General features: G+C 45.6%; 2 protein-coding genes across 2 annotated transcripts in view; both read left to right on the top strand.

The window, feature by feature from the left end:
• LOC143123017 (protein unc-13 homolog B-like) overlaps positions 1 to 27,982 on the top strand; it is a 121,444-nt gene that overhangs the window by 53,532 nt on the left and 39,930 nt on the right. Inside the window, exons 8-10 of the mRNA XM_076284111.1 lie at positions 2,216 to 2,432; positions 15,023 to 15,301; positions 15,570 to 15,660. Of these exons, the coding sequence (XP_076140226.1) occupies positions 2,216 to 2,432; positions 15,023 to 15,301; positions 15,570 to 15,660 (587 nt within the window). The remainder of the gene's footprint in view (positions 1 to 2,215; positions 2,433 to 15,022; positions 15,302 to 15,569; positions 15,661 to 27,982) is intronic.
• On the top strand, positions 11,844 to 14,846 carry LOC143123484 (uncharacterized). The gene is made up of 2 exons (XM_076284940.1): positions 11,844 to 14,475; positions 14,830 to 14,846. Exons 1-2 carry the CDS (start codon positions 11,844 to 11,846, stop codon positions 14,844 to 14,846), a joined length of 2,649 nt encoding a protein of 882 aa, XP_076141055.1.

Below are 27,982 nucleotides of genomic sequence, written 5' to 3'. Positions count from 1 at the left end.
GCTGTTTTTGCCATTTCCCCCCCATATAAATCATGATTATTTACATCACTATTGTTTTATCCCTGTCACTCTATCTCACTTGTTATTTCTGAATCCAGAGAAAGAAATCAGTAACATATTACAATATAAATGAACCTTGAAATGTTTAGGATATTGCTGTATTTCCAAATTCTGTAGTTTGTAACTACGTTGTACCTGTAATACAGAAGATGTAAAGAATGTGGGTTCATAGTAGAGCTACGCATAGCCTTACCAAAAAGAAATAAGCATGATTTTGTTTTTGCTCTACCTCCACCTTTTTTTCTCACTTTTGCTAACATTTAATCCACCACCCACACCCAGGCAACTATTTTGGATGGGTCAACTCACCGAGTACGTAATCCAGCTGCTCTGCAACTTTTCAACCATGAGCCCCTCAGCCTTTCCTCCTCAAATGATCCCTTTGCGTCCCCCCAACCCTACCCACTGTGTGCAGTTCCTCTAGCAGTGGTGCAACCCCTTCCTAACAAGCCTAGATGCTCATGGGGCTAATGAATGCACTGATCCATAATACAATATTTTTTCAGTCAGTCATGTCACCTTATTTTGCTGGCATTACTCTTGACTATTGGTTTAGTGTTGCGTCAGCAATTCAGTCTTTTATTATAGATCAATGAGACTCTCACATGCTGGAATATCAGTTTGCCTCTTTGCAATCTGTCCCTCTGCCAGCTGTTCGGCCTCTTTCTCATTATCACTGTATGTCTGCTTGTCTGTCAGTTTTTCTTTCCTTTGCTCTCTCTCTATGTCCCTCTCTATTGCTCTCTCTCTCTCTCTCTCTCTCTCTCTCTCTCTTGAATTGTTCTCTTTCTCTTCCACTGTTTTCATTGGGCTCCCTCAGTTTTTCTATCTCTCTCTCTCTATCTCTCTGTCACTGTTTTGGAATCATTCTCTTCCTCTTCCGTTGGCTGCCCCAGTCTTTCTCTCTCTCTTTCTCTCTCTCTCTCTATCTCTCTAACTCTCTGTCACTGTTTTGGAATCATTCTCTTCCTCTTCCACTGGCTCCCTCAGTCTTTCTCTTTGTCTGTGTCTATCTGTCTGTCTGAATCTGTCTTTATGTCAGTCCCTCTCATCCTGTCCTCTCTCTGCCGTCCTTGCTTTTAATTCTTCTCCCTCCCGTTATTTAAGTATTGAACCTCACATCTCCCCATAATTACATTATCTCAGAAGTCGAGGATGGGACGGGTGCCCTCTCGGTCACCTTGAGCTCCTTTTCTCTTCCTTCTCTCTTCACTGCCATAGCATTCAGAGGTAGGATTTGATGTTTTGGTGCCCAGGCTTTCATTACTGATCAGCCTGTGCGATAAAGAAAACAGTGGGACTGTCCCCTTGAGCAGGCCGCTGTGGGGGTCATCAGATGACCCTTGCAAAGGTCGTCTGAGCCCCCCAGTTCCACCCAAGAAGTTCACTCAAGCGGGCGCCCTATATATCATAGCACTTTTTTGCAACCAAGTGTTTTAAAATAATTCGGGCACATTTTTGTGATAAGGCATTGGCAGATATAGCCTATCAAAAATCATTTCATTATGCAGTTTTTTAGTTTGTGTAGTCTATCCTTGACACACCAGTAGAGATTAGGGTTGAGAAAGTATATCGTCAAAATTCAATTAAGTGCCTTCTGTAGGTATATTACACAGCACTTTTAAGATTCCTTGGCCTCCAAATGAATAATATTCTAAACTCAAATAACCTGCCCTAAAAAGCTGTTGGTTTTATGAGAATAATTGGTCTATGAATTCGATACACAAACAAAGTCTGTAGACCTTAGGAATAAATTATTAAATGTCCTATCATAACTTCCTAACTCCCGAGACTCCTTTGCAGTGACATGATGTGTACCGTATTATTTCTATGTGTGTATGTGTGTCTTAACAGAAGGTCTATTCTACATGTTTTGTATGTTGTTATTTTTTTCACCTTTTCTCTATGAGCAGTTTAGTATGTTTTTAAAGCCTTTAAATGATTAACATACTGTTGTGTTATCTTTTTATCTTGTACATATATTGGGTTGTCATCATATTGTGCCAAGCAGAGAGAAAATAACAATTAGGCCATTATTGCCCTCATATTTACTATGAAGATGCGTGAAGTGTGTAGCAAAACGTGTAGTGTAAAGAATTTAGCTCAACCCACTGTAAAGTTTGCTTTTTTGACATTGTATTATCACTCTTCGTAGCTTTGGATGATTTGGACAGTGCTGTGGATGACCGGGACAGTGACTACCGCAGCGAGACGAGCAACAGCCTGCCCCCGCGGTACCACACCACGGCCCAGCCCAACTCCTCTCTGCACCAGTACCCCATGGGCCCACGGCACCAGCTGAACCAGCTGGACTCCTGCACGGACTCTGTGCACAGTCTGGAGCTGGACTACCGGGAACACCATGTTAGCAGGTATGCACAGCGAGTATGGGACTGATTGATTAATTGATTGAAATTCTTTATTTACAATCTGCCAAACATATATCATACCATATATAACCAAATAAATAAATAGTGTATGTGCACAGTCTCAGCCTGGAGGCATGGCTTTGTGCAATATCTGTCCAGGATAAAACACAACAAAGCCTTTAAACTCTCTTTTAAACTCCCATATTCTTAGTGCTGAGCAGTGCAGTCCGCCATGGACACTTAAGCCTGATGCTTAAAAGCAGGATAGATGAAATATTTGGTGTCAAATTAGAAAATGCACTAGCACTTTTCTACCCAGATCTAGCCAGCTGAAACATGTTTTTTTGTGATATATAGGGTATGTTTATATGACTCTTGAATGTTTAAACTCTTTTACAGTGGAGTTGGTTTTTATTTTTTTCTGGTGTGTAATTTCTCTGAATCCATGATGCTGCGCTATACTGTAAAATAGCCTAGCCCTCTGGTAATCTAGCCATTCATTGCCTAAAGGCAAATGTTCGATTTCCCGACCTTTGGGAATTACTTACAGTAAAGAGGCCCAAGGCGGCTTAATCCAATTTCTGTCTACTATTGCCTTGCAGTGCATATTAATGAGACTTTCTGTTTCTGCTTGTGCTTTCTCATTTATTAAGAAATATGCATTTCAGTTTTGACATAATATACGGTGGTCATGAGAAACAACAGCACTGATAGATGAGAGAATGGTATGCAAATAAATTGACTTACGATTACAGTATGTGCAAATTGAATTTAAACAAAACATAATGATAAAATGTCATATTTTGATATTTAGTTCCAAATTACAAATGTCTAATCTGCAATTGTATGAACTAGTTCTGTTTTAGTAGCAAAATGTTAAGGATTTCCAGTGTATGACTTCTGCTTGATCCATGATGCAAGACTTGTGATTCATGGGCACTTGGGTTCTTTGTGATCTTTTTACCCTTGCGACTTGTGTGAGACAAACATGCAGCCTGCTGAGATTGAAGTTAATCTCTGTCTGTGCGGACAGATAGAAAGCTGATCCGGATAATTCCATAACATCGAAAAAAAGAGCCAGGATTACACAGGGGAAAAACTGATGAATGTTGTTTGTTTATGTAGTTTTTTCCTTTGTTTAGGAGGCACTCTTCTAGAGCCAAAACTTACTGGTCACACACAGTCATATTAGGATCTGACGTTCATGATAAATTGTTGGCACAAAAGTTGAAAGATTATTTGTTTTAAAGTTTGCACTAAAACATTAAAACGTGTCCACTGTTCAGATATTCAGAGTGTATATATAATAATAAAATCCATCATACTATCGTAGAGTATGGTAATCTTAAAAAACACATTTATGAGCAAGATTTTTGACATGGGAAATGGAATTTATTGTTCATCATATTCTTTGCAGTGAAGTACATCATTTACACTACTAACTTTTTTTTCACCAGCTGCCTTTAATGTTTGATTTTGTTCTGGCTTTGTATGTCCTTTGACTGCATGTTTTATTGTAAGTGTCATTATGTTGTCTTCAAACAATTTTCTCTTTGTTTTCTCTTCTTTTAAACCCCTCCATCCCAATCAAATCACCTGTCACACTCATTCTCTATCAGAACCCCAAATCAGAGAGGCAGAGTTAGAATTATCCCTGTAGATTCAGGCATGGGTGTGGAAGACTGGGAGGCGAAGTACAAAGTGCAGGGTAAAAATGACCTGAACGATTTCCTGAACCAGGGGGAGTCTCATTGGATAGAAGAGGACAGTCAGAGCTCCATCATTCGCATGTCGAGGGCCTGTCGAGAGACTGTGGGTACTTCACCGCAGCCCAGCAGAGAACCCAGTGCCAGACTTCAGGCTGCTTACCCTGAAGGGTACGAGACAATCGATCGGCGAAGAAGAAAAAGGCTCCGGGACCCCGGGGGGGTTCTCCAAACTGAGGTGGAAAGGGATGAGCCATTTCCTCCCGACCTGGCACTTCTGCGCCAGAAGAGAGGCGAGCTGGTGTTGCGTCAGGTGGCGGAGATGGAGGAGGAGGACGAGCACATGACGCCATGCCTTAGGCCGTACAGGAACGGCCTGCTGTACAAAACGAGACTGTGGGCCAAGAACAAGCTGGAGAACACCTTGGAGAATTATGTGGCGTATCAAGAGGAAGAGGCTGCCAGAATGAGAGGTGTTTCTTTCGACCCAGAAGTCGATGAACTCGAGTACCCACTGGGCTCTGAGGAAGAATTTGAAGAGTATTTGGCAGAGGCCATGTGTTCAGAGAATGGGAGAAGTTACAGCCACAGAAGATATACCAACTCTTACGGTGGTTACTCAGACAAGCCTCTGGGTTATCGAGATAAGAAAAGTGGGAAGAATAAAATAGGTGGATGGGCGCCAGAAGCTATGTTATCACCCGTGGAAGAGCCAAGTGATGAGTATGTTGATCCTATGGATGAGCTGCAGTGCCTGGTTGAAACTGTGTCAGAGTATCTTGCTGAGAAAGAGGAAGAGATAAACAAATATGGCTCCTTGCCCAAATCTCCAAAGTCACGGTTATCCTCTCAAGGTAGCACAAGGACAGAGTCTGTTGGAGAAGACCCAAACATTAATTCAAAAGATGCTAAGGGGGAGGCAAAGACAAAAGACAAGACTGAATCTGAGCCTGGGGTGGCGGGTGTAAAGAGTGCTATGACTTCTTTATTCAGCTCCTTCACTGAAAAGGTTGGCTCTGGTCCCAAACAGCCCACTCCAAGTCCTGCTGAGAAAGCCGAAGCACAGACATCAGCTCCTAGTGATACAGGTTTATCAAAATTATTTTCTTTTATCCCCAAGTCACCGAGCCCCACCCCAGTAGCTATAGTGTCGCCTGATCCAGATCCTCCACCCACAAGAAAGTTTTCTTTATTGCCGTTTCAATCTGAAGGTAAGACCCAGCAACGAAACTATCCCATCACAACCAACTCTGGGGGTCAAAATATCAATGCCAACAAAGCTCAGGAACCTTCTCAAAATCAGCAAACATCAGCAGTTAACTCTGTTTTGGGAAAAATAAACCCACTGAAAATGTTTTCAGGGGAAGAAACAGTGAACTCAACTGATACAAACAAAACATCATTCAGAGTTGAATCTTTGGATAAGGCTGAATTTGATAGGAAACCTGTATTTCAGCAACAGCAGCCAAAGGTCAGAGGCCTGGAGAAAGTTAACAGTGGCTCTCAGTATACAAATACTCAGCAAAACATTTCACAAGAAAACCTATATTCACCTGCAAATATTGCCAGCAAAACAGCCAATGTAAAACCTGTGAGCCAACCTCCTCCTCCAGACACAAGTTTCTTTAGCCCTTTCAAGAAATCATTCAGCTCATTGATAACACCAGTAAACCCTCCGAACCCACCCCCTCAATCTATCACAGTTTTTCCTGTGTTCAGATCAACAGAGGATGTGAGCGCGCCAGTGGAGCCACAGCCAGCTAAGCCAGAGGGCGGCATGCTTTCTGGGTTTCTGAGATTTGCCTCAGGGGAAGACATAAGTGCTCCTCAAACTGCATCACCGACTACCACCAATGTTCAACAGAGAGTTCCCGCTGCCGGCATAGCACCTTCCGGAAACCCTGGCAATAGACCTCCGCTGCAGAGTCATGCTCCACTTGAAAGCCAGTCCCAGTCTGCCACAGAAACGGGATGGTTCTCCAATCTTTTCAGGGCAGGTGAAAATCCGAGTCCTGGTCCAGCAGCAGGAGCAGTTCCAGCGCCCAAAGGTCCAAGACCTCGAGGACCGCCTGGTCCAAATCAGGGAGCTCAGGGTGGCCCACAACGAAATCCTCAAGGGCCTAGGCCATTGCAAGGGCGGTCTTCACCGCAGGGGCCTGTGAGACACCCAACTCCTCAGCCAGAACCTCAAGGTCTGTTCTCTGGTCTGTTCAAAGCAACTTCCTCTGAAGGCATGTCTAGTGCCGGGCCAATAACAGGTGCTAATCCCAACCAGCCTCAGCAAAGTGGATTGATTACTGGATTTCTGAAATTTGCATCCACTGGTGATTTGTCGTCTGTCAGCCAACAGCAACAGCAAGCTCCAGTAAGCAGCCAAAGCGCCCAGACCATCCATCCACAAAGCCAGCCTCAACGCCAGCAACCTCCCCCTCAGCAAAATGCACCTCCTCCACAAACAGGGGGGCTTTTCTCAGGGCTATTAAAGTTCACAGAAAATGTAGCAACTGATGTGCAAGCTTCACCTCAGCAAAGGGTTCCCCTTGCCAATCAAGGGTCACTGCAGCAACCACCACCAAACTCCTCTCAGCAAACACCTCCACAACAAGGAGGTCTTTTATCAGGTCTGTTTAAATTGTCTTCAACAGAAAATGTATCCAGCAATCTACACCCCACAACTCAGCAGCAGCAGCAGCAGCAACCAGCTACTCATCAACCACAGTACCAACAAGGCAACATTCAAAACACTCAAGGGCCGAGACAAAGGAATCTTCAGTTGTCAAGAGCACCAAGCACTCAAGCAGCCCCACAGCAAGAACACAGACCTGGTAATGCTGGACAACCACAGCAGGCTCCACCCCAAGGAGGCCTTCTGTCAGGCCTGTTTAAACTTGCTTCATCAGATAATATTGCCACTACTCATGCCACAACCACCCAGCCTCAGCCATCATCTGCAAATAATCAACCCCCTCAAACTCAACAGCATAGAAACTCACTGAGGCAGAATCAGAGTCCTTCTCAGGATGGGTCACCACAGCAGCCAAGTCAATCTACTGGTCTGCTCTCCGGTATATTTAAGTTGTCATCATCTGAGAATGTCGCAACACAATCACAACCACCACCTGTCAGACAGCAGAACCCAAACTCTGTGTCAGCACCATCACAAAGTCCCTCTCAACCTCCTGCCCAAGCTCAGGATAATGCAAACCAGACAGGAATTTTGTCTGGAATCTTTAACAAATTAACATCATCTTCTGAAGATACACCATCAACCACACAGGTAGCACCTGTAGATACAAAGAAACAACAATCCACTCCTTTGACTGGGCCAGGACAACATCAAAGTCAAACACCTCGACAGCTGCCACAGCTGCCTTCCAAACCACCGACTCAAGAGCCACCTGAAAAGCCACCAGCTCAACAAGGTTTTTTCTCAGGACTCTTTGGTCGGACCACCACTGAAGAAGTGCCTTCAACCAAACCGGAGCAAGGTCCTACACAAAATATAGCTCAGAGGGCAGTTTCAGGCAGTTCGTCAGGTGTTCTATCAAACTCCGCTGCTGCTATTCAGCATAGTAACAGTGCAGGACCCACATATGATCCTGCAAGCATTTATAGACGCCCTGGAATGTATTTTCCCATCACCCGATGTCAAAGAAGGTGTACGTTGGGGTATTTGCCCATGGCTGCAGACAGTGACAGTTTAGATTTGAGAACTACGGCTAGCTATGCTCGATCATTGCAGAATAGACCATCTTACATTTCAAACAGCACTGGTAATTTGACTCAATCATATTATCAAGATCCATACCAGTTGCGAAATCCAATGACGTCTTTTAGTGTAGAAAATCTTCATTCCTTTCCACTGGGTAGTCCAAATGTTGTATCCCAACAAAGTCTACATAGCAGCACAAATTCTCTTCATGGTATGACAAGTCAATATGGTTATCAAGATCCAGCAACATCTTACACAGAATATGGAGATGCTCTTAACAATGATGAAGGAAATTGGATACAAGCATCTACTATCTGGCAGCAGTTCAACAATGAATCACAAAATTATTACCCTGCGGATGCTTCATATACACAGACACTTGAAGGTACTTCACAACAAACTTCTCAGCCATGGAACACCTCAGGGGTATATAGCAATCAGCCTAATTTACCTGCTCAGCCATATGCAAATATGCAGTACAGTCAAGAACAGTTGGCAGCTACACCAGTAGATGTTCAGAGAAACATCACTGAAAACACCACCTATAGGGAAAGATTGTGGAGTAGCTATACCAGTTTAGACAGATTGGGGAATCAAGAGGAGGATGGAGCTCTGAACCTGAGCACCAAGAGGGGAAATGCTAAATTTGGTAAATGGCATTCTTTAAATGAAGGCAGCTCTTACAGTTTGAATCGTGTTTCTTATCATGAGGGTTTTTATGAGGAGAGTGCGCCAAACCTTTCTTATGCAGCGAATGCACAGTATGGCTTCAATGGAAACCCAGACTATTATCGACAACAGGTGAATTACTCAAGTCAAGGAAATTTGAACAGGCGTTATGATGAGTGGGGCTATCCTGTAGTTAACGGGGAAATGGATGATTCTGTATATCTCGAAGAAGGGGAATGGTACCACCAGTGGCTGTCACTTTTGGAACAGGGAATGTGGTGGCCAGCTGACGATGGAGACTGTGGATATTTTGTATACACAGATCAGGAATACATCTATGCTCTTCTTACAGATGGCTCAGGGCAGTATGTATACGCTTGCACACCTGAAGGTGAAATCTGGGGAAATGGGCAGCCTACTGGTAATTATCCCAATGCCTGGCTCCAAAATGAAATGGTTGTTGTTTGTGGTTTTAAAATCCCACTGTACAATGAAGATGAGCTCCTTTGGCTACCAGGGGACCAGCCTGATGCCCAGCTCCTTAATGGTCCTCTTGACCTGTCAACAGCATATAGAAAAGGAAATGAGATCATGAACCTGAACTTTGAACGGTTCTCACAAATGTTTGAAAATTCATACTTTGGCCAAAGGCAGCCAAATTTAAACTTGTCTTCATACAGATTAAACAAGCTTAGAATGGATGCAAGACAGCAGTATGCACATCAGGATCCCTCTCTTCAGGCAGTTGATCTCTCATCATATAATAATAATAATCATGGTCCATCATGGACCACCACTGATGGCGTCAAGGAACTTCTCTCTCAGAAAGTGCCAATATCCCTTGGGGTCACCTCCACTACAAACTCCAGTGGTTCCCCCGGTTGTTATAAGCCCAGGGAGAGGCGCCGTTCCCCATCCATCATTAGAGTGAGACATGTTGATGACACTTCAGAGGAAGAGTGGCGAAAACATGTAGCACCTGGAGAAGTACAACCAAATAGATCCGTGAAGAAGATTTCTTCCCTCTTGTCATCTATAGTTGGCAAAAGTCCAGAGTCAGAAACACCATCAACTGCTGGCAAAGAGAACAAGGGAATATTCTCAACAGGCTTCCAGAGTCTCAAATCAAAAATTATTAAGGATGATTCTCCAACAGCACCTCAAAGTGTCAACAACCGGGCACAGCCACCATCAACAACCTCAAGGATATTGCCTACACCACCATTAACAACCTCGAGGATTTTGCCTACACCACCATCTACACAAGCATACACACCACCTCAAACTATCCCCTCATCTCAGAAGCCTAGACTTGCTCGGCAGAGTACTATGTCTCAACAATCCACTGTGCCATCACCATCCACATCATTGCCAAGTCACCAATTTGCCAGAGGCAGTCCAGGAGGGACTGCTACTTCTCCATCACAACCAATTGTCCAGTCTACTCCAAGACCTGTGGAAAAGCCACCTGAGCAGACACAGGGAGGAATATTTACCCGCTTCAAATCTGCTGTTGGAATGGAAGAGCCTAAGCCTGAACCTGCCAAGTCCCCAGAGCCTGTTACAAAACCTCAACAAGTGGGTCCTGCCCCTGGTATTGCTGCTAGCAAAGAAACTGCAGGGAAGATAACTGAGACACAACAGCTGTCAGGCACCAGTCAGAGAGGTGATGTAAATAAACTCTCACAAAGTCCTCAACAAATGTCATCACGGCCCAAGGGAATTCAGAAGCAGCAAACACTTAGCTATGGACCAGAGAAGCAGGCTGAAGGCCAGTTACCTAGTAAGAGCATGTCTCAAGTATTTCCACCTACCACCAGCACAGGCCCAACTCCCACAAGGTCTGAAACCACACCACCAATTGGACAAACAAAGCAAGAACCTCCCCCTAAATCTGCAGGTGGACTGTTTGGCTCGATTGGTGATATGCTGTCTGGAACACCAAGTGAACCAGAATCTGCAGGAAAAGGTCTGCTGTCTATGTTTGGTGGTCCAGGCCCTAAACAAACGGCACCTCAAGCAGCACCCAGTGCACAAGTGCCTTCAGGAACAGTACCACCCAACGAGCCACCAGGTAAAGGACTACTTTCGATGTTTGGTGGTCCCACCACACAACCAACACCATCAGAGGCACAACCAACCCAAGCAGCTGCATCAGCCCCAACACCATCACCTCAACAAGAACAACCTAAAGGATTGTTGTCCATGTTTGGTGGTAGTAGCCCTCAACAGACACCAGCACAATCAGGGTCCATTCTTGGTGGACTTGGTGGCATGTTTGGTGGGCCTAGTCCCCAACCCCCAACATCTGCATCAACAACTGCTAACCAAGCTTCAGGGGCTGCTCAGCCAAGCCCTGCTCCAAGTAATGAACCCTCAGTCAAAGGATTGTTTTCTGTGTTTAGTGGACCTGGTACCCAACCTCCACAAGCTGCACCACCTGCAGGCTCTAGTGCTCCAGGTGCTGCTCCACCCAGTGAGTCACCGATGAAAGGATTGTTATCCATGTTTGGTGCACCTAGTACAGCAGCTACACCAGCTATACCCCCATCACAACCCCAACCTGCACCATCTTCAGGCCCTAATGTTCCTGGTGCCACCCCACCTAGTGCTGCTCCACCCAGTGAGTCACCGATGAAAGGATTGTTATCCATGTTTAGTGCACCTAGTACACCTGCTACACAACCACCACCACCCCAAGCCACTACACCTGCAGATTCTAATGCTTCAATGTCACAATCATCACCAGCTCCAGATGTTACAGGTGAACAGTCTAATGCTACAGGAACTACACCTGTGCCTACAACATCTACAGTGACTGGTGTTCAAGGGAGTGTTCCATCCACTGATACACCAATGAAAGGATTAATGTCCATGTTTAGTGGACCAAGTGCACATCCATCACCACCTCAACCTGGAGCAAGTGAACAGCCACCACCATCTCAGGCTACCACCGGTGCATCTGGGGCTGCTGCTGGCTTGTTTTCAATGTTTGGTGGTTCAAGTCCACAACAGAGTGCTCCTCAAACTGGTTCCCTTCTTGGAGGGCTTTTATCTGGATCATCAAGCCCTACTCCAAGTCCTCAACAGAGCACTCCCCAAACTGGCTCCTTTCTCGGAGGGCTTTTGTCTGGACCATCAAGCTCTACTCCAAGTCCTCAACAGAGCGCTCCCCAAACTGGCTCCTTTCTTGGAGGGCTTTTGTCTGGACCATCAACCTCTACTCCAAGTCCACAGCAGAGTGCTCCCCAAGCTAGTTCCCTTTTCGGAGGGCTTTTATCTGGACCATCTAACTCTGCTCCAAGTCCTGGCAAAGGTCTATTTTCAATGTTTGGAGCCCCTAGTCCACAGCAGCAACCTCCAGCAAGACCACCAGCACAGCAACAACATCGAGCAAAACCACCCGCACAGCAGCAACCTCCAGCAAGGCTACCAGCACAAGCTCCACCAAAAGCTCCAGGACAGGGTCCAGAACAAGGTCCTACTGTGTCAGTGCCTCCATCTGTCCCAGTCTCTGAGCCACCTAAAGAAATGCCAGCCAAAGACCTGGTCCAGAGTTCTGAGGGGCCATCCTTGCCACCTCAAACAGAACCCCAACAACCAACAGCTGCTTTATCAATGTCATCAGCACCAGCAGCAGGAGCATCAACCACAACAACCACGGCAGCAGACACAACAACAATGTCTGCAGACACAACAACAACAACAACAGCCACTCAGTCAGTTTCATCTGAAACAAGTGAACCCAAAGGTTTGCCAGCTTCGTCTGAAACAAGTGAACCCCCTAAAGGATTGCTCTCTATGTTCAGTAGTTCATCTCCTTCGACCCAACCAGGATCCCTTCTCAGTGGCATTCTTCCTGGATCAGCTGGCACTGAGAGTCCAGCTAAAGGTCTTCTGTCAACTTCCTCAGCTGCTCCCACAACTACAAGTACCACAGAAGTTCAACAAGCAACCACAACTGAACCTAAAGCTGACACTACACCTCAAACTGATACAACAAAGCCATCCACTGAAGCCACTCCACAAGTGTCTCAAGGCCAGGTGGAATCTACCCCTGATGGTGCTTTGCATGGAGCTCCCCCACCCAAAGAGACTCCTGCTGTTGGTTTATTGTCTATGTTTGGTGGATCAAGTTCACAAGGAGCTCCCTCCCAGGTTGGATCTCTTCTTGGTGGGATCCTCCCTGGATCAACAGAATCAAAAGACATCCCAGGCAAAGGGTTGTTTTCTATGTTTTCTGGTCCAAGTCCTCCAACAGGTCCTGGACAAGCAGGGGCTACACTAGGAGCATCAGCTCCCCCCCAAGAGCCACCTGGTAAAGGACTGCTCTCGATGTTTGGTGGACCTGCCCCCCAGCAGAGTGCACCTCAAGCATCATCATTATTCGGGGGGATTCTTCCTGGAGCTGCTGCCTCAAAGGAAGTCCCTGGAAAAGGCTTGCTTTCCATGTTTGGTGGCCCCAGTCCTACTTCAGCTGAAAGTGGCCCACCCAAGACTGGAGCGTTTGGCCTGTTTGGGTCATTAATGGAAGAAGCAATTAAAAAACCAGAGCCTCCAAAACCACAAGATGTTACTGCTGCCAGTGTGGCCCCAGTGCCAGAGCAAACAACTGTATCTACAACTAAGGCTGATGGTACACAAGAGGAGAAAAGCCAAGGACAAACAGTTACTGTAAAAACACAAATGTCATTGTCTCAAGCACCATCAAGCACCAAAGGCATCTCTTCACTTCCAGAACCATCATCTATTCTACCTGGCCAGACAGATCTAAAAGATGGAAAGGATATTGTATCAGACCAAGTTCCAGACAAACCTGTTTCTGCTTCTGCCCCTGAAACTCAGACCACATCAGAACCATCCATAAAAGCAGAAACACCAAGTTCAAATCTGCAATCCAATGTGACTGCTACACTATCTACTCAAGAGGCAAAGCCCATTGCTCAACCTCCAACTGCTGGTGCACAAACTGAACAGACACCTGCTGATGCAGCAAAGTCTGTTTTAGACTCCTCTGCCGATGCAGTCTCAGGTTTCATGTCAAAAATGTTTTCTGGACCAACTGCCCCATCAGCAGCACCTTCAACTGGGTTTTTCTCTCAGTCCTCATTTTTCAAATCAGCACCAGCCCCACAACAACAGCAACAGCCAAAGCCCTCTCTATTTGGCTTCACAAGTAGTTTGCCAACTGATTCCAACCTCTTTGGCATGTTCAAAGCCCCTGAGTCACCAAAGCCTCAGCCTCAGCAAAGACAACCCCCTGGAGTTAGACCTCCCAATGCTCCAAGAGGTCAGGGACCTCCTCCAACAGCACCTGGCCCAGGGACGGTGCCAGTGACACAAGGCATTGGTGTCAGCCAGACAGGACCTTCTGATACAACAAGTCCCTCGGCAGCAGGGTCACAATCGATACCACAAGCTAGTGATAAAACAGCCACCATTGGAGACGTTATCCATGAGAAACCGATGGTTATCATTGGTGAACCCGCTAAAGACACAGACAAATCTGGGCTGCCACTTGAAGGTATCCCTCTTGAACCTCCGATCATCCAGCAGCTACAATCAACAGAGCCGCCACCAACAAAGACTGTGTTTGAAATGCCTGGTCTGTCTGGTTCTGCATTTGGTTTCATGGCTGGCTCCGGTGATGGCGGAAAGTCTCTTGGGTCATTGTTTTCTTCCCCACCTACAGTAACTCAAGCAGATGGTGCAGGCCTCCTTACTGGGTTTAGAAATTTCTCTACTGGCCTCTTCCAGGACGAAAAGCCTGATGCAGCAAATGACCAGCCCTCAGCTGCCTCGGTCTTTGGAGCTAAATTAGGTTTCCCCTGGCAGAAAGACACTCCCATGCCTTCCACACCACAACAGCCTGGCATTGTCACAACACAACCAAAAGCTAACAATGACAACACGGTCATAACAAATGGCACACACATTGAAAGTCTCAGAAAAGACAACAGTGAGGTGAAGGAAGGTTCTGAAATAGACAAGATGACCAAGAAAGAACTGTTAGCCTCAACTAATAGCATTGATAAGCCTGATATATATGTATCCAAACCCGAGATAGACCCCCTACATTCCTCATCCCTAAAGGACAAGGACCTTCTTTTCGAGTCCACTTCAGATTTGTCGTCAGGAATGCGGCATGACAAGGATCTTTTGAATGCTAAAAGGCTAGTAGCAGCATAATAAATGGTCACTCTCAACCATTTATAATGCATTAAGTGTAGACAAAGAGACCTAACCTACATAGTTAGACCCCAGCGTGTTTTTATGGTTTATGTGTCTCTGTGTGTTTTGTGTTTATGTCTAGTTTACAAGATCCCCTGATTGTGTTGTTTCATGGACTGTCTGTCCTTTATTTCACTGTACAATTTGTCTCTGTAGCCAATCTATCTGGCATTTTATATTTTTTTATGTTAAAGTCTCCCAGAGTTTATATTCATTGAACATTCATTGTTTCATTAAGGAGATTTCTAATAAACACTCTGTTTCTGAAACATCAGCCCAGTGGACAGCAGTCGCTTCGGCTCATCTGGTAACCTAAGCCAAGGTAGCTCGCAGCTAAGTGAGACCGGTCAGGAGAGTGCTGTTGGATCTGAACTGGAGGAGTCCCATCATTCCTACCACAGTGGCTACCGCCTCAACAGTAATGGGCACTTGCCCACAAATGGACACTCTCACTGGGGAGAGGATGATGGGATGAAACCCCCTTCCCTGGTTGGTTCCCTCAAGAGAGACGCCATCTCTCCACTGGAGAGGAAGTCTGAGAAATCTCTTAAATGGTGAGTATGCTCATGTTCTGTAGGACAATAGGGTGTAATAAGTACAGTATATGACAGTAGAGTTTAGTGACATTTGTGTGTGTGTGTGTATGGGTGTGTTTGTGTGTGTTTGTGTGAATCTTGCATTGCCCGTTGAATGATTCCAACCAACTGTTAACACCACTCAATATGTGTGAACAAATGTCAATAGATAGCCTCCTAGTTGGACTTGAAAGTGTAACACAGAACCTATGTTGTTTTCCGATAGTCAAATGTGTCTCCCTCTCAGTTTCCAGGATGAAGGTCCTCCTCTGCCATTTACCCCCTCCAGGCTCCGTTGGCTGAAGGCCGTCAACAAAGTGAGAGTTCAGCTTCAGGAGGTATTCCAGGGAGTCCCCTCCCTTCATATCCATTATCCTTACACTCTTCCTCTCACTGTCCCTGAACATTTATTTTTTTCTCGCCTCCCTGTCTATCTCTCCGACCTTCTAAATACCCTGTACCCCACTATCTCCACTTGTTTGCCACATTAGCTGGCATGCAGGTAAGTACCCGGCTGACTCTTCTCATGGGCATTCTTTGGATTGATTGAGTTTCACTTCTTGGCTGCGTTGCTTTTTTGAACCACATCGTGGGTCTTTCATTGTGTATGCGAGACTGTTGTAATCAAATCCGATTTCCCAGTCCTCTTACCAATTAGGTAACAACATTTGAGCTGCTCTCTTTACCACTTACTGTTCAGATAAGAAACACCATGAATCTTTTAAATGAGGCCAAGTAAGTACCACTAATTTATATATCTAACTAGGATGGTCTAACACAGCTGGGCAGATGGTGTCCAGATGATGATCTCCAGATCGATGCTTAAACAGAGTGGGCAACAGCATAAGCAGAAGTCATTTATCTTGACAAATGAACTGCCTCATAAATGAAGAGGTCATTTCTTGTATGTCCTACGGTCAGCCAAGGCAGAAGAGAGACCGGAGGAGAGGGAGGGGGAGGACGAGAATGAGTGAGAGAGAGAGAGAGGAAGAGAAGAAGGATCAGTGTGTAGGGCAGACAGGCTGTTTATCTTCCCAACTCCGTATTCAGACAGGTGAGTTGAGGGACGGCTCTCAGAGCGTCTGCTTCTCCAGAACGGGGCAACTCTAATCGGCAGTTGCCAAGGTCACCGGGAAGTTTGATGCCGTCTCTCCTCATCGCTGATAGAGAGCGGAGGAGTAATTAAGGAGGGAGAGTGAGCGCACGCAGGGAGAGATAGTGAGTGTGAGCGGGGACACGTGTGTGTGTGTGTGCGTGTGTGTGTGTGAGTGTGTGTGTGTGTGTGTTTGTGTGTGTATACTGGCTTAAACAGCTCTACGATTTAGGGTAGTCTACATCAGATGTAGATAGTCAACTTTCCAAAGTTTAAATTACTAGAGATATTAGATACCTATTTCAACCAAATTCGCCTAATTAAGCTATTAGTAGCGTGACAGGCAAGAAACCTGAGAGACAAGATTCATGATATTTGGAGGTTTGAGTAGAAAATTGGCATTCAAAATGTCAGGATATATTTCATTTTTTTAATGCTGTGAATCATATTTACTGAGATAATATGAAAAATTAAATGTTTTTTATATGCAGTCTATGACATGCCTGAAATTATGAAGATGGAAACTGATACCAAAATGTTACAAATGTACATTCATACACATGATTTATATGCTAATAACTGTGTGGAGTGGAACTGGTAGGAGGAGGGAGTGTAAATCCTTCTAGAGGTCACATGGTCTTCTGGGAGTTGTAGTGTAATAACACTTGTCAGTTGTGTCTCCTTGTTAACAGGAAATGACACTGAGGGTCATCCCTACTGGTTGGTTCGGCTCTCCACTGCTATCGACACCTGGCAGCTTGGTGTGTTGTGTGATATTTATACAAGATTTTACTGAATGTCTTTTGGTGACCTCTTAAAATGCAAATATCCATATTGATTTAAAACCACACCACAACTGGAGAGCCTGGGTTCCATAATTGGGTTGTATTCTAGGACATACATTCTATGAATACATTGATGTAACACTCCACTCAAATACAAACATTTGACATTAAATCATAAATATACCAAATTTGATACATTTAGCATGATTACTCAAAAATAAACATGTTAAATGTATAAAAAAATACACATTGCAACACAGCGTCCAGCATTCAGTGCAATTTAGTATACTGTCTTACTGTGTAGAAACAAGGCCTGCAAGTGCTGTTTGTGCATAGAGTGAGATTCTGTGGAGTTCTTTTGTATACATGTTCACAGCTTTCCCTCTCTAATCCTTGTTTTTGCTACCCATGTTTTCTCCCCGAGCGCTGGTACAGCTCAGTCAGTGCTGAGGAAGGCCTCAGGGAAAGACTGAACAAGTAAAAAGGAAATGAACAGAGCGAAAGAGAGAGAGAGAGAGAGAGCATTTTTAAAAGAATCGGGGGGAACCACAGCTGGTTCTGTTTTTTTTTAATGGTGTGTTCTACTGTCCTTTCATGCTTTGTGACATTGTGCATGCAATACTGCCAGTAAAGAGAGAGAGAGGGGGGGGGGGTGTGGAAAAACAGGGAAATAGAGGAAAAGGGATGGAGAGAGGGTGAAAGGGGGAAAAATAGAAAGAAAGAGATGGAGAAAGAGGACAGGGCTAGAGAGGGAGCGAGAGAGGTAGCGGGTGAGTTAGGAACAGGCCGGGTGAGTGAGGGGGATTCCATACTGTGACATTCTGATTTAACCAGGCACAGACAAACCCACTGGGCACCACTGGCACCAAGTCAAAGAGAAATTCAAACATTTTCAGTCCTGCAGATTTAGGAGCACCACAACCCCACAAACACACTCACACACTCATTGTCTATCCCAGCCACTGAGCCCTGTGGTCTTAGAGCTAGCTGCCTAATATTTGAATCATGCAAAATCCACCCTTGACAAAGTTACCCTGGGGTATTTGCATCATGGTATTCTCCTCCGTATTACCTCTGTGTGGTTGCTGTGCATGCTCACAAGTATGGTATATGAATGCTGGACCATACAGTACATGAATGTTGAGGGTTTTTCATTGTCGAAATGGAAAAGAATAGGGATGTGCCGTGCGACCAGAGCTTACCAGGATAGGGCTGTTTTGTGTAGGTAGGAAACACATTCACCTAATGAAACTGGAATGGTAATACGCCCCTGGTTTATAGTTATGACGCTCAGGAACTCCATTATGGAGATTGCTGCAGGGAGGGGCGGTTTGAGATGTCTGCGTAAACGCCTCCTAATCGAATAGAGCGGGAGAGAGTACATGCGTTTTCTTTAGCTCTGCGTCCTGCCCCGGCGCGAAACGCTGTTATTTATTGACGGACACGAGGAGGCACTTAGACAACGCTGCCTCCAGCCTTAAAAAGGTCACAATAAAAAAGCCGCCGTTTGAGAATCGGCTTCTCGGGCTGCAATCGCCAAGTCATAACTCACTATCAGACAGGACGCCAGGGTCTCCACCACGCAGTGTGGACACTCCCGAGCATTAAACCAAATGAACGGCAACATAATGTTTTAGCCATTTGATTCACAGCCTTCTGTCAGTCAAACAGATAACTGATGTTGAAATCATTGTAAAATCAGTCTGTTTTTTTTTCTTTCTCTTTCTCTCTGTGAAGCTGGCAGAAGTTGTAAATGTTTTGATATAATTCAGGTTCTTTTGCATCTGATGAAAAGAAAAGGGGGATGGTAAGAATAAGGGGGGGGGGTTGGAAGGAGAGCGAGAGGGAGATCTGGCATTTTGACAGTCTCAGATTAGCTTTTTGTTGGAATATATTGCCAGAGGGCAGAGTGAGAGAGAGGGAGGGAAAGAGAGACTGAGAGAGAGGGAGGGAGAGAGAGACTGAGAGGGTAGCGGGAGAGAGAGAGAGAGAGAGGAAGAGGGACAAAAGAGGAGCGAGAGAGAGAGAGAGAGAGGAAGAGGGACAAAAGAGGAGCGAGAGAGAGAGAGAGAGGAGGAGAGAACAGAGATGAAAGAGAGAAAGGAGAGAGTGGGTTGGTAAGCGGTGAATGAAGGAAGGATGGAGCGAGGGAGAAACTGAGGGTGAGGGAGGGATGGAGGAACTGAGGGTGTGTGAGGGAGAGGCGGAGAGACAGTAGTGATACTCTGTGTGACCGCTGAAGCGTGAGTCTCAGATTGTGCTCCGGTCCTCGCTGTGTGTGTGTGTCTGCGTCTGATTAGAGAAGGTCAGTAGGACCTCTCCATATACATACATACATACACACACACACACACACACACACACACACACACGCTCACGTACACAGGAGAAGACAGACCTGCACGGGTTTGAGTGTCGTTCTTACTCAGCTCTGGGGAAGGACCAGTGGGAGCATGGGACTAAAAGTACTCGTGAATTTCCCTCCTGAGTTTCTGTGATTTTATTTATTTTTATTTTTCCCATGTTACTCGGCACGTTGGAGAGCGTTGCGTGCGCTTTGCATGCCTTGCGTACGGGACGTGCACTTTTCATTATGGACCGTATGCTTCACTCCAAGTGATGTAAACATCGCACACAGGTTGTTGTGGTCTAGGGAGTTGCATACCACCATGAGGTAAGGCTTCCATCTTTCAAGTTCACAAAAGTAATAGAGTTTAACAAGTAAATGTTAAAAGGGAACATTAATATATGATGTTTTGAGATTGGGTCTTGGGAAGTGGTATTGGATATGGTAATCAGTGTCATTTTCACATCTGTCTCTTGCTTGTCTTATTTCCATTTTAAGAAATGTATTGAGTGTTTATGCTTTCACTGTGATGTATGTAGCTTAAATAAATACAAACAAATACACAATCAGTCACAATATGTATTTTATGAATGCAATCTACTAAACAACACAAAACATTTGATTTTTAATAAAACAACATAGTAGAGAAGAAAATTGCAGAGGAGAGAAGAGTAAACATTCCATCTCCACTTTTTTAACCATATAAATAATAAAGCAGGGAGGTTTTGAAAGCAATTAAATCTCCCTTTCTCTCTTACACACAGAAGGACATATATATCCTTATCTTTGTCCTTCTCAATGCTGTTTGTCCTGTCCCTCCACACTGCAAAGAGTTATCCAGACATTCAGATTACCATACTTTTTGTTAAGTGAATGACTTTTTCGATAGTGACCGAGGAGGAGAGGGTTTATTTAAGGTTTTGGGGTAAAGAGCTGTAGCAGAGAACTGATTAACTTGATTTGTCTCGTAAATGGCCCAAAGCACTTTCTAACAGGGCCAGGAAAAAAGCTTTCCAAAAATCAAACGTTCTCTCTGAGCGACTGTGTGTGTGTGTGTGTGTGTGTGTGTGTGTGTGTGTGTGTGTGTGTGTGTGTGTGTGTGTGTCTGTGTGTGTGTGTGTGTGTGTGAGTTACAATCTGATATGATGTAATTGTGCTTAGATTGTATTAAGGAAAACTCTTTCATCTTTAACAGTCTAATACCTTAACATTTGAAAGTGTTTTATTTATTTGGTCAAATGTTAGGCCACTGGTCAAATGCTACTTATGGTTGCACTGCAGAGTTGATGGTGTATGCATTTACTGGCCTGTGCATTATCATGGCAAAACACACTATCTGCACTGAACATGTATGGGGCAGAGGTTAAACCCTAGCCCTCAGTACTGGACTATTATTGGACAGAGTAAATCCAGAACTTCAGAACTAGATTGCTATTGGTCAGGGGCTTAATTTCAGGTGGGAATTCAGGAATGATGGTGTCTGGCGGGCAAGTCTGTCCCAGTTTAAGATGATTAGGTCAGTGGCCAACCAAAAATGTGGTATGGTGGGGAATAAAGCTGCTGGACTAGAAAGATAGATAGATAGATAGATAGATAGATAGAGAGATAGATAGATAGATAGATAGATAGATAGATAGATAGATAGATAGATAGATAGATAGAGGGAGAGAGACAGTTTGTATTGTTCTGTTTGCATCATATAGATATATTTTACCTGAAAGTAAAATATAATCTAATAGCAGGTAGGTGGGGCCAGGAAATGCCTGAATTGCTTGTTGCCTCAACTAAACCTTTGGATTATAAAATGGCCAGAAAAGCCAATTTGAATGTGCATTGCTCCTGTACCATTTAGAGCATCCCAGGCATCGTGCCAAAAAGCGCATCCAAGGAAACAGGCTTGCCCCCACTACACCCACACACACACACACACACACTGTCTCAGTCACAGTGACGGATCCTGTTGGTCACCGAATCCATTTGAGAAAAGTAACAGCAGAAGCAGGCTCTGAATTTCAATGACGGCCTTCTTCGAGTGCAGCCGGTGCTTAGCGCATGGGGCCACGCTCGGAAATCAAGTGGGTGCCCCTGCACAAGCAGCTAAATGCACCCCGATGTTTACCTTAATTCGATGACTCACTGGTGTTCCACAATGTCTGTGACGTGCACAAACACAATGTAACCTGCAACAATGCAAGGCTTTTTATTGGTTTATTTAGTCTGTACGCAAACTTTGACGAGAGGGTAATTGCATTTCACTGGATGACAAAAGAGTCATCTTCGTCTCCACTGACACCAGTTCACCGTGCTGTCAGCTAACCATCTGTCCTGCTACTAGTGGTGATGTGCATATCACATCACACCGATAAACGCACCGGCCTTCTCCACTTGCGTCAAGAATCTGCTTATCTGCAGTTTCTTAACACATTTGCAGACAGTGAGAAAAGTGGCTCCCCATGTCTTGTTTTCTTTCTGGTTTCCTGGACCTAGCTCAAAGTTTAGATGCGTTTTGCTGTCCCCTAAACAACTTGGAGGTAGAGATGTTTTCAATGGCAAAGAATGGTAAAAGATAATTCTTCCTTTGTCTTCTCAGAGTTTGCTATCAAAGATAGTAAGATAGTAACAAAGAGTTTGCTAACGAAGAGAGTTTGATAGTAACAAAGATAGTTGCTGACAACTGATTGAAGGGACTAGACCTTTAAGATGGTCTATAGTCATCTATTTCTCTGGTTTGTGGTGTACTGTAAGTCACACTGTGATGATCAAGACAACAGCATAGTCATTATTTTGCAGGTATCAACTTCACAATTTACTGTTGGGTTGACAAGGAAAACAGTGTTGCAATTCTAGTACAATGGCTTATATTCTCAAATACTTTGTAATTGTATCCACATATTCAGTATCTTACAATACTAAAGCATCCTGACAGAGGTCAACTTCTATTACACCTCTGTTAATTATACCAGTTAAGTGACTTATCAGAGTCGTGTGTGTGTATGTGTTTTTGTGCCTATGAGCAAGTGTGTGTGTCTGTGTGTGTGTGTGTGTGTCTGTGAGAGAGAGAGATTGAAAGAGAGAAACATCAGTGGTATAGCCAGCCCTTGTCTTGTCCTAGTGATATCAACAGCAAGTGCTGGAGCAAGGTGCGGATTACAGTCAACGGCATGTCACTTAACAACCCAGCACCCTGTGGCGCACACAGCTGGACTGTCGCTCTTCCTGCTACGGGTGTGTGTGTTTGTGTGTGTGTCTGTGGTGGTGGTGGTGGGTGGGTGTCTGACAACGCACACTCACTTTCTAATTGCCTGGTAACCACCCCCCATTTTCTTCTTGCGATTGAGCATCAGTGTCTACTCTTGTGTCGTTCCAACAGAGGAGAAATAACTATACTATAAAATATGGGTGAAAATGGGACCTTCTCTTTTGCTACTTCTGCTATTGATCTTGCCTTTAAAGCTGATGAAAATTGCATGAGGGTTTTAAGGTTATTGAAAAGGTGATTCATATGCAGTAGTAATCCAGTGCCAACCTTACAGTGCAAGACCATTTTTTCGGAATGTGACACAGGTGTCTTTTTAATAAAGACATTTGCTTTGATGAGCTCATTCACTGTAGAAGTCTTTCATGACATGGCTTTTTGCTTCCAATCATAATTGTCCCTTTTTTTGCTCATAATTATCCTATTTATCTTAGCAGAGCGGAAAGTGCCTTTTTAGTGGCTCTTTGACGGAGAAATTCAAAAGCATATCGATGATGTCCTTGCGCAAATCATTGCTCCTTTGAGGTCTGATATCATTACCATGGTATTAAATTCCCTCTCGCCTTCAGATTTTTTGTGTTAGCCAATCAAGATGCCACGATTACACCAAAGAGCCGAGTTTCTCCCCCCATTTTGATCACTAGAGAGCCCCCCCCCCAAAACCACCACCACCCCTTGTTCTGTTCGACTGCTTCAATTAATGAACACTTAAACCCTTCAGCCCTGGCTTAATCGTTAGGTTGTTAGCCGCTCCTCGTCTCGTCTGTCCAGGCACTGAGGGCTCCGCCAGCGCAGCCTGGTCCTCCAGGGGCACAGGAGGAGGAGAGGGATTATCCCCCTCAGTGTCCCTGTGTGTTGTGTCAGGGAGCTGTCCAAAGCTACCCCGACGTGACGCCGCTAAACAGCGGCTTCGTGAACAGCGGCGTCCGGCATCTGTAAATAGCCCGTGGGTGATGGACACGGGAGATGAACGCAAGCCCTTAGTTGAAGCGGTTCAAGTGGTGCTTAAAGGTTCACGGCACGCTTGCCTCCTGCTTTCCTCCTCTTAAAGGCACAGGGGAGGTGGGGAGGCAGTTGGATTGTACCCTACAGGCAGCTTAAGTGGGACAATGATAACGGAAATGAAAGAAAGTTTTGAACCTTTATCTAACTATTAGCATATTTTTCAGTGTGAGTTTGATGGGGATTTTTTGTTATCTGGTACTTCAAACCGTAAAATTCATATCTGCTATGCTTCGTTTGACGGGTGTCGATGAAACCACTTTCAGAGACAGCTTTAGTGTAGACTGATGTGACTCATGAGGATGAGTGCAGAAGTCCAGAAGCACCAAAAAATTGATGTGAAAATGACACTGTATTAGAAATCTTAGAATTATTTGATATTAATTGAGTACATGAATTTGAATGGTGGGAACAACTGTCAGCAAGTACTCAGATTTAAATGTTTCCTCCTAGGATCATTAAAAATATTGTTCTTGTAACACTTAGAAAGGAATTAAGTAGTTTACAGTCTTGTCAAGATCCAGCTCTTATATTAAAGAGTATATGTTTTAGTATGCTTGACATACAGTACTACTGTTAGGCTATGTATGAGAAAGAGTACTCTTTGAAAAAACACTCAACTGCTGTTCTTTTGCCTCTCAGGTGATATGGCTGTTCCTCTGGCTCCCTTACTTCAGAGTCCCTGGGTGCTAGCTGACCGCTAGCACAGAGCCCCAGGGCGCTAGTTAGCCCTTAGCGGGTGTGTCTCTTCTTCATCGGTATGTTCTCCAGGAGCAACAGTAATGGACACGATGACACAGATGCCACGGGAATCCCCCCAAACAAGTGGGCCAAGAAAAGGGATCTGGTCAAAAACAAGACCCAGAGCCCTAAAATGGGACCCGGCTTCAGAAAAAAGATCCAGAAGTTTTTACATGGTCCCGGGGAACAGCCCATACACAACTCACAATATACCCCTATGGAGCTGGAGGAGGAGGAGGTGGAGGAGGAGGACGTCGCTTTATGCAAGCCGAGACGTAGACCCACCAGCTATCACTCAGGCATGCGGTCTATGCCCAATGGCCACAGTCGTGTTTGTGCCTCCAGTAAGTCCTTCATCGGAGAGGTGGAGCTAAATCGGGAGGGAAATGTCAGGATACCATGCACTATCCAACACAATGGGCCCATGGCAGATCAGCAGGGGTCGGGGGAGGAGAGCAGCTCGGACTATGTTGACGAAGGAAAGACTGTGGAAGCCACTCTGAGCCCTAGAAGAAGAAGCACTGGAAGAGAGGAAGAGATGGAAGAGAGGCTCAGGGCAACAACGCGAGAAGGGTCGAGCACTATAGTCGAGCATATTCTGAAAGAGCTGCAGGGCATCAATAAAATTCAGGAAGAAATCTCCGACCTCAGGCAGTACCTGTCCTCTGTCAAGGGCTCTGTGGATGAAGTGTCGTGTTGTGTTGACGCTGTGTTGACAGAGATTGAGGAGATGTACACAGGAAATGCTTATGGTCCCCACATGTCTCCAAGAACAATGGGACGTCATGCAAGCCCCCGTAGACCGGTAGCCACCCTACCGAGGAGACACAGCAGCCCACCTGTTAACCAGTACACCTTCCCCAAGGATAAGGAAAGAGCAATAGAGAGAGCCTTGCAGCAGAAGAGAGAGGTTGTAGCGTCTTACCAAGGTGTGGCTGCCGCCACAAGGCAATGGCCTGAACGAGCATCCTCACCTCGCAGCTCAGGGTCTCCAGTTTCAGGAGGTCATACATCCCGACTCCCTTACCTGGATAGGCGATACGCTGCGGACTTCCAGAGCACTAGCTCGCTATCCTCCTGCCCCAGCTGCAGGGCTGCGAGACGGGAGGACCAATATCGCTCGAGGAGCGCAGGCCTGCCAGCCAGCGCGAGCGAATATGGTGCATGGAGTGGCGAAGCCGGGTGGAGCGAAGAGGACGCCTGTTCCTGCCACTGTAGCCTGGAAGAGGGCGAGACTTGTCGGGGGTCGGACACCGGTGATGGATACACGGGTGCGGACACCAGCAGTACTCCGGGTCACTCGTCTCGGAGCAGCTCCGAGCACCTTTCCCTGCTCTTCGGACGGTACTACGACTCCGCGTCAAGCTCTTCAAGTGTAGTGGACTGGAAGGCGCCAAGGGCGCAATCGTTGGCGGGCGTGGAGTGTGACTGCACCCCCAACTGCCCTTACTCCCGCAGCTCCGGGTACCACACTATAGATGCGTATGCAGATGATCTTGGCAGCGGTCCCTCCAGGAGTCTCAGTCACTCCACGGTGGCACTGACCGACTACGATGCACACTCGACCTGTGAGCGTTGCCTCTCAGCGGAGCGTATGGACGCGGACTCTGCCGAGAGTACAGAGAGGGAGTGGCCCGAGCGGGTTCCGTGTCAGGACGCCAGTGAGGAGGACTGGGGGAACACGCCGGAGGACCCCGAGATCGAGAGCCCCAACGCGGAGTATGATGTGAAGAAGCTGGGGCACGCCATGACGACCTTTAGATCAGCCCTGCACGGAGCTATGATGGAACTCGACGCGCCCGACTCCCATGGGTACCCTTATGACGAGACACTATCAGACACTGCGTCAGTTGATGGCTACCCTCAGAGAGCCCTCAGAGAGCCTCTTGAAGAGAAGCATGCTATGCGAAGGGAGGGGAGAGGGCATCCCAGAAATGTCTTTGATGTCTCCCCCTCGCTGCCTCAGCTGGACCAAATCAGTGAAGCCTCCCTCAGGCTGGATGACCACCATAATCAAGGGGTATCAGAGGATCAAGCTTATGCCCTTCAAACACTCAGTGCCCCCGAGTCCCCTGTGAGCCCGGCCTACCCTCGCTGCGCCCATAAAGGGAGCCTCTCCTTTGAACAGTCTCCCAGTAGGAGAGTTCGCCATGGAGACCAACAGTCTTACACTCCGGAATGTCCATCAGAAGTCAACGCAGAGAGGCTGGGGCTGGACTCAGAGGGGGTGGAGCCTAATCTGGAGATGACAGAGGGAAGTCCGGACAGGGCTGTTTTTGCCCAATCAAAGTGGCAGAGCAGCTTTAAGGAGGTTCTCAAGGAAAAAAAAGAAACCAGGCGTCGACTGTCAAGGACTGGACAAGATTCCAAGTCCATATTTTCTGATGAAGAATCTTATCTAGGTATAAATTAGAGCAAGATTTGTGTACTTCAAACTCTTTTAAATACTTTAAATTCTGTGATACATTTGTCTGTGTGTACTCATTAAAGCATAAAACGTTTGTGTGGTGGCTGTGGTCCTACAGTAGAGGCAGCAGTATTACTGTATTTATTTATTTATTTCTCTGAATGTCACAGACCTTTTTTGTCTTTCTTTTCCACAGAGGGAAGTAAAGAAGACGTTCAGGTTACTATGCATGGGTTACTATGGTTACTATGCATGGCGTTTTTGCTAATTGTAGCCCAATTTACTGAAGCCCAACTATTAACAGAGTTTGTAGAATGCAGAATGAGTTTGATCAAACTAAAAGATGTTGTGTCCTCTCTGTGCTTTAGTAAATTGATTACACCCCATAGATTTTATAGCACTAGCAAATGGCAAATATGCGTATAACTTTGATATCAGATCTATTTCAAAGCAGCACCATATCCATTTATAACACAATCTGTTTTTTTCAGATTACAGTAGTGTTCCTTTTCTTTGTCATTGGCCAGCCCATTTATGTATGCATAGAATAAATGACTGCATGTACTGTCTGTATGTGTATACGTCTTCTGCCACGAAATTGTTGTAATGGTCTACATATTTTTTTTCTCATCCTCTCAACCAATACTCTGTTTTTTTGGGAGAAGAACAGTGGGTAAAACTGGGCTATGTGCGTCAGTGCAAGTCTGTGGGTTTGCCTGTTGTGATCTCTTTGATCTGCTGTCGCGGTTTCCAGAGTTTTACTGTAAGTTTGGTGCTGTTGTGCGAGTGGCACTCTCTCTCTCTTTCTCTCTCTCTTTCTCTCTCTTGCTGCCTGGTTGCCTCATATGATGGTGAGAGAGCTCACAGGGCCTCAGTGAGAGATAGAGAGATGAAGAAAGGGAGAGAGGAAGAGAGGCAGAGATAGAGAGAGAGAGACAGAGAGTGAGGGAGCGGACTGCGTGTCGCTGCAGGCCCTTCTTGCTCCCCGTAGCTGTGTTCGTCTGCAAGGAGCCCGGGATTGCTGGCACT

This window comes from Alosa pseudoharengus, unplaced genomic scaffold (genome assembly GCF_046254945.1).
Source record: "Alosa pseudoharengus isolate Yale_2024_CS ecotype anadromous, Long Island Sound unplaced genomic scaffold, YU_APseudo_1.1 YU_APseudo_1.1_scf_14, whole genome shotgun sequence".
Classification (NCBI taxonomy): Eukaryota; Metazoa; Chordata; class Actinopteri; order Clupeiformes; family Clupeidae; genus Alosa; species Alosa pseudoharengus.
This window is presented reverse-complemented; position numbering and strand designations above follow the sequence as displayed.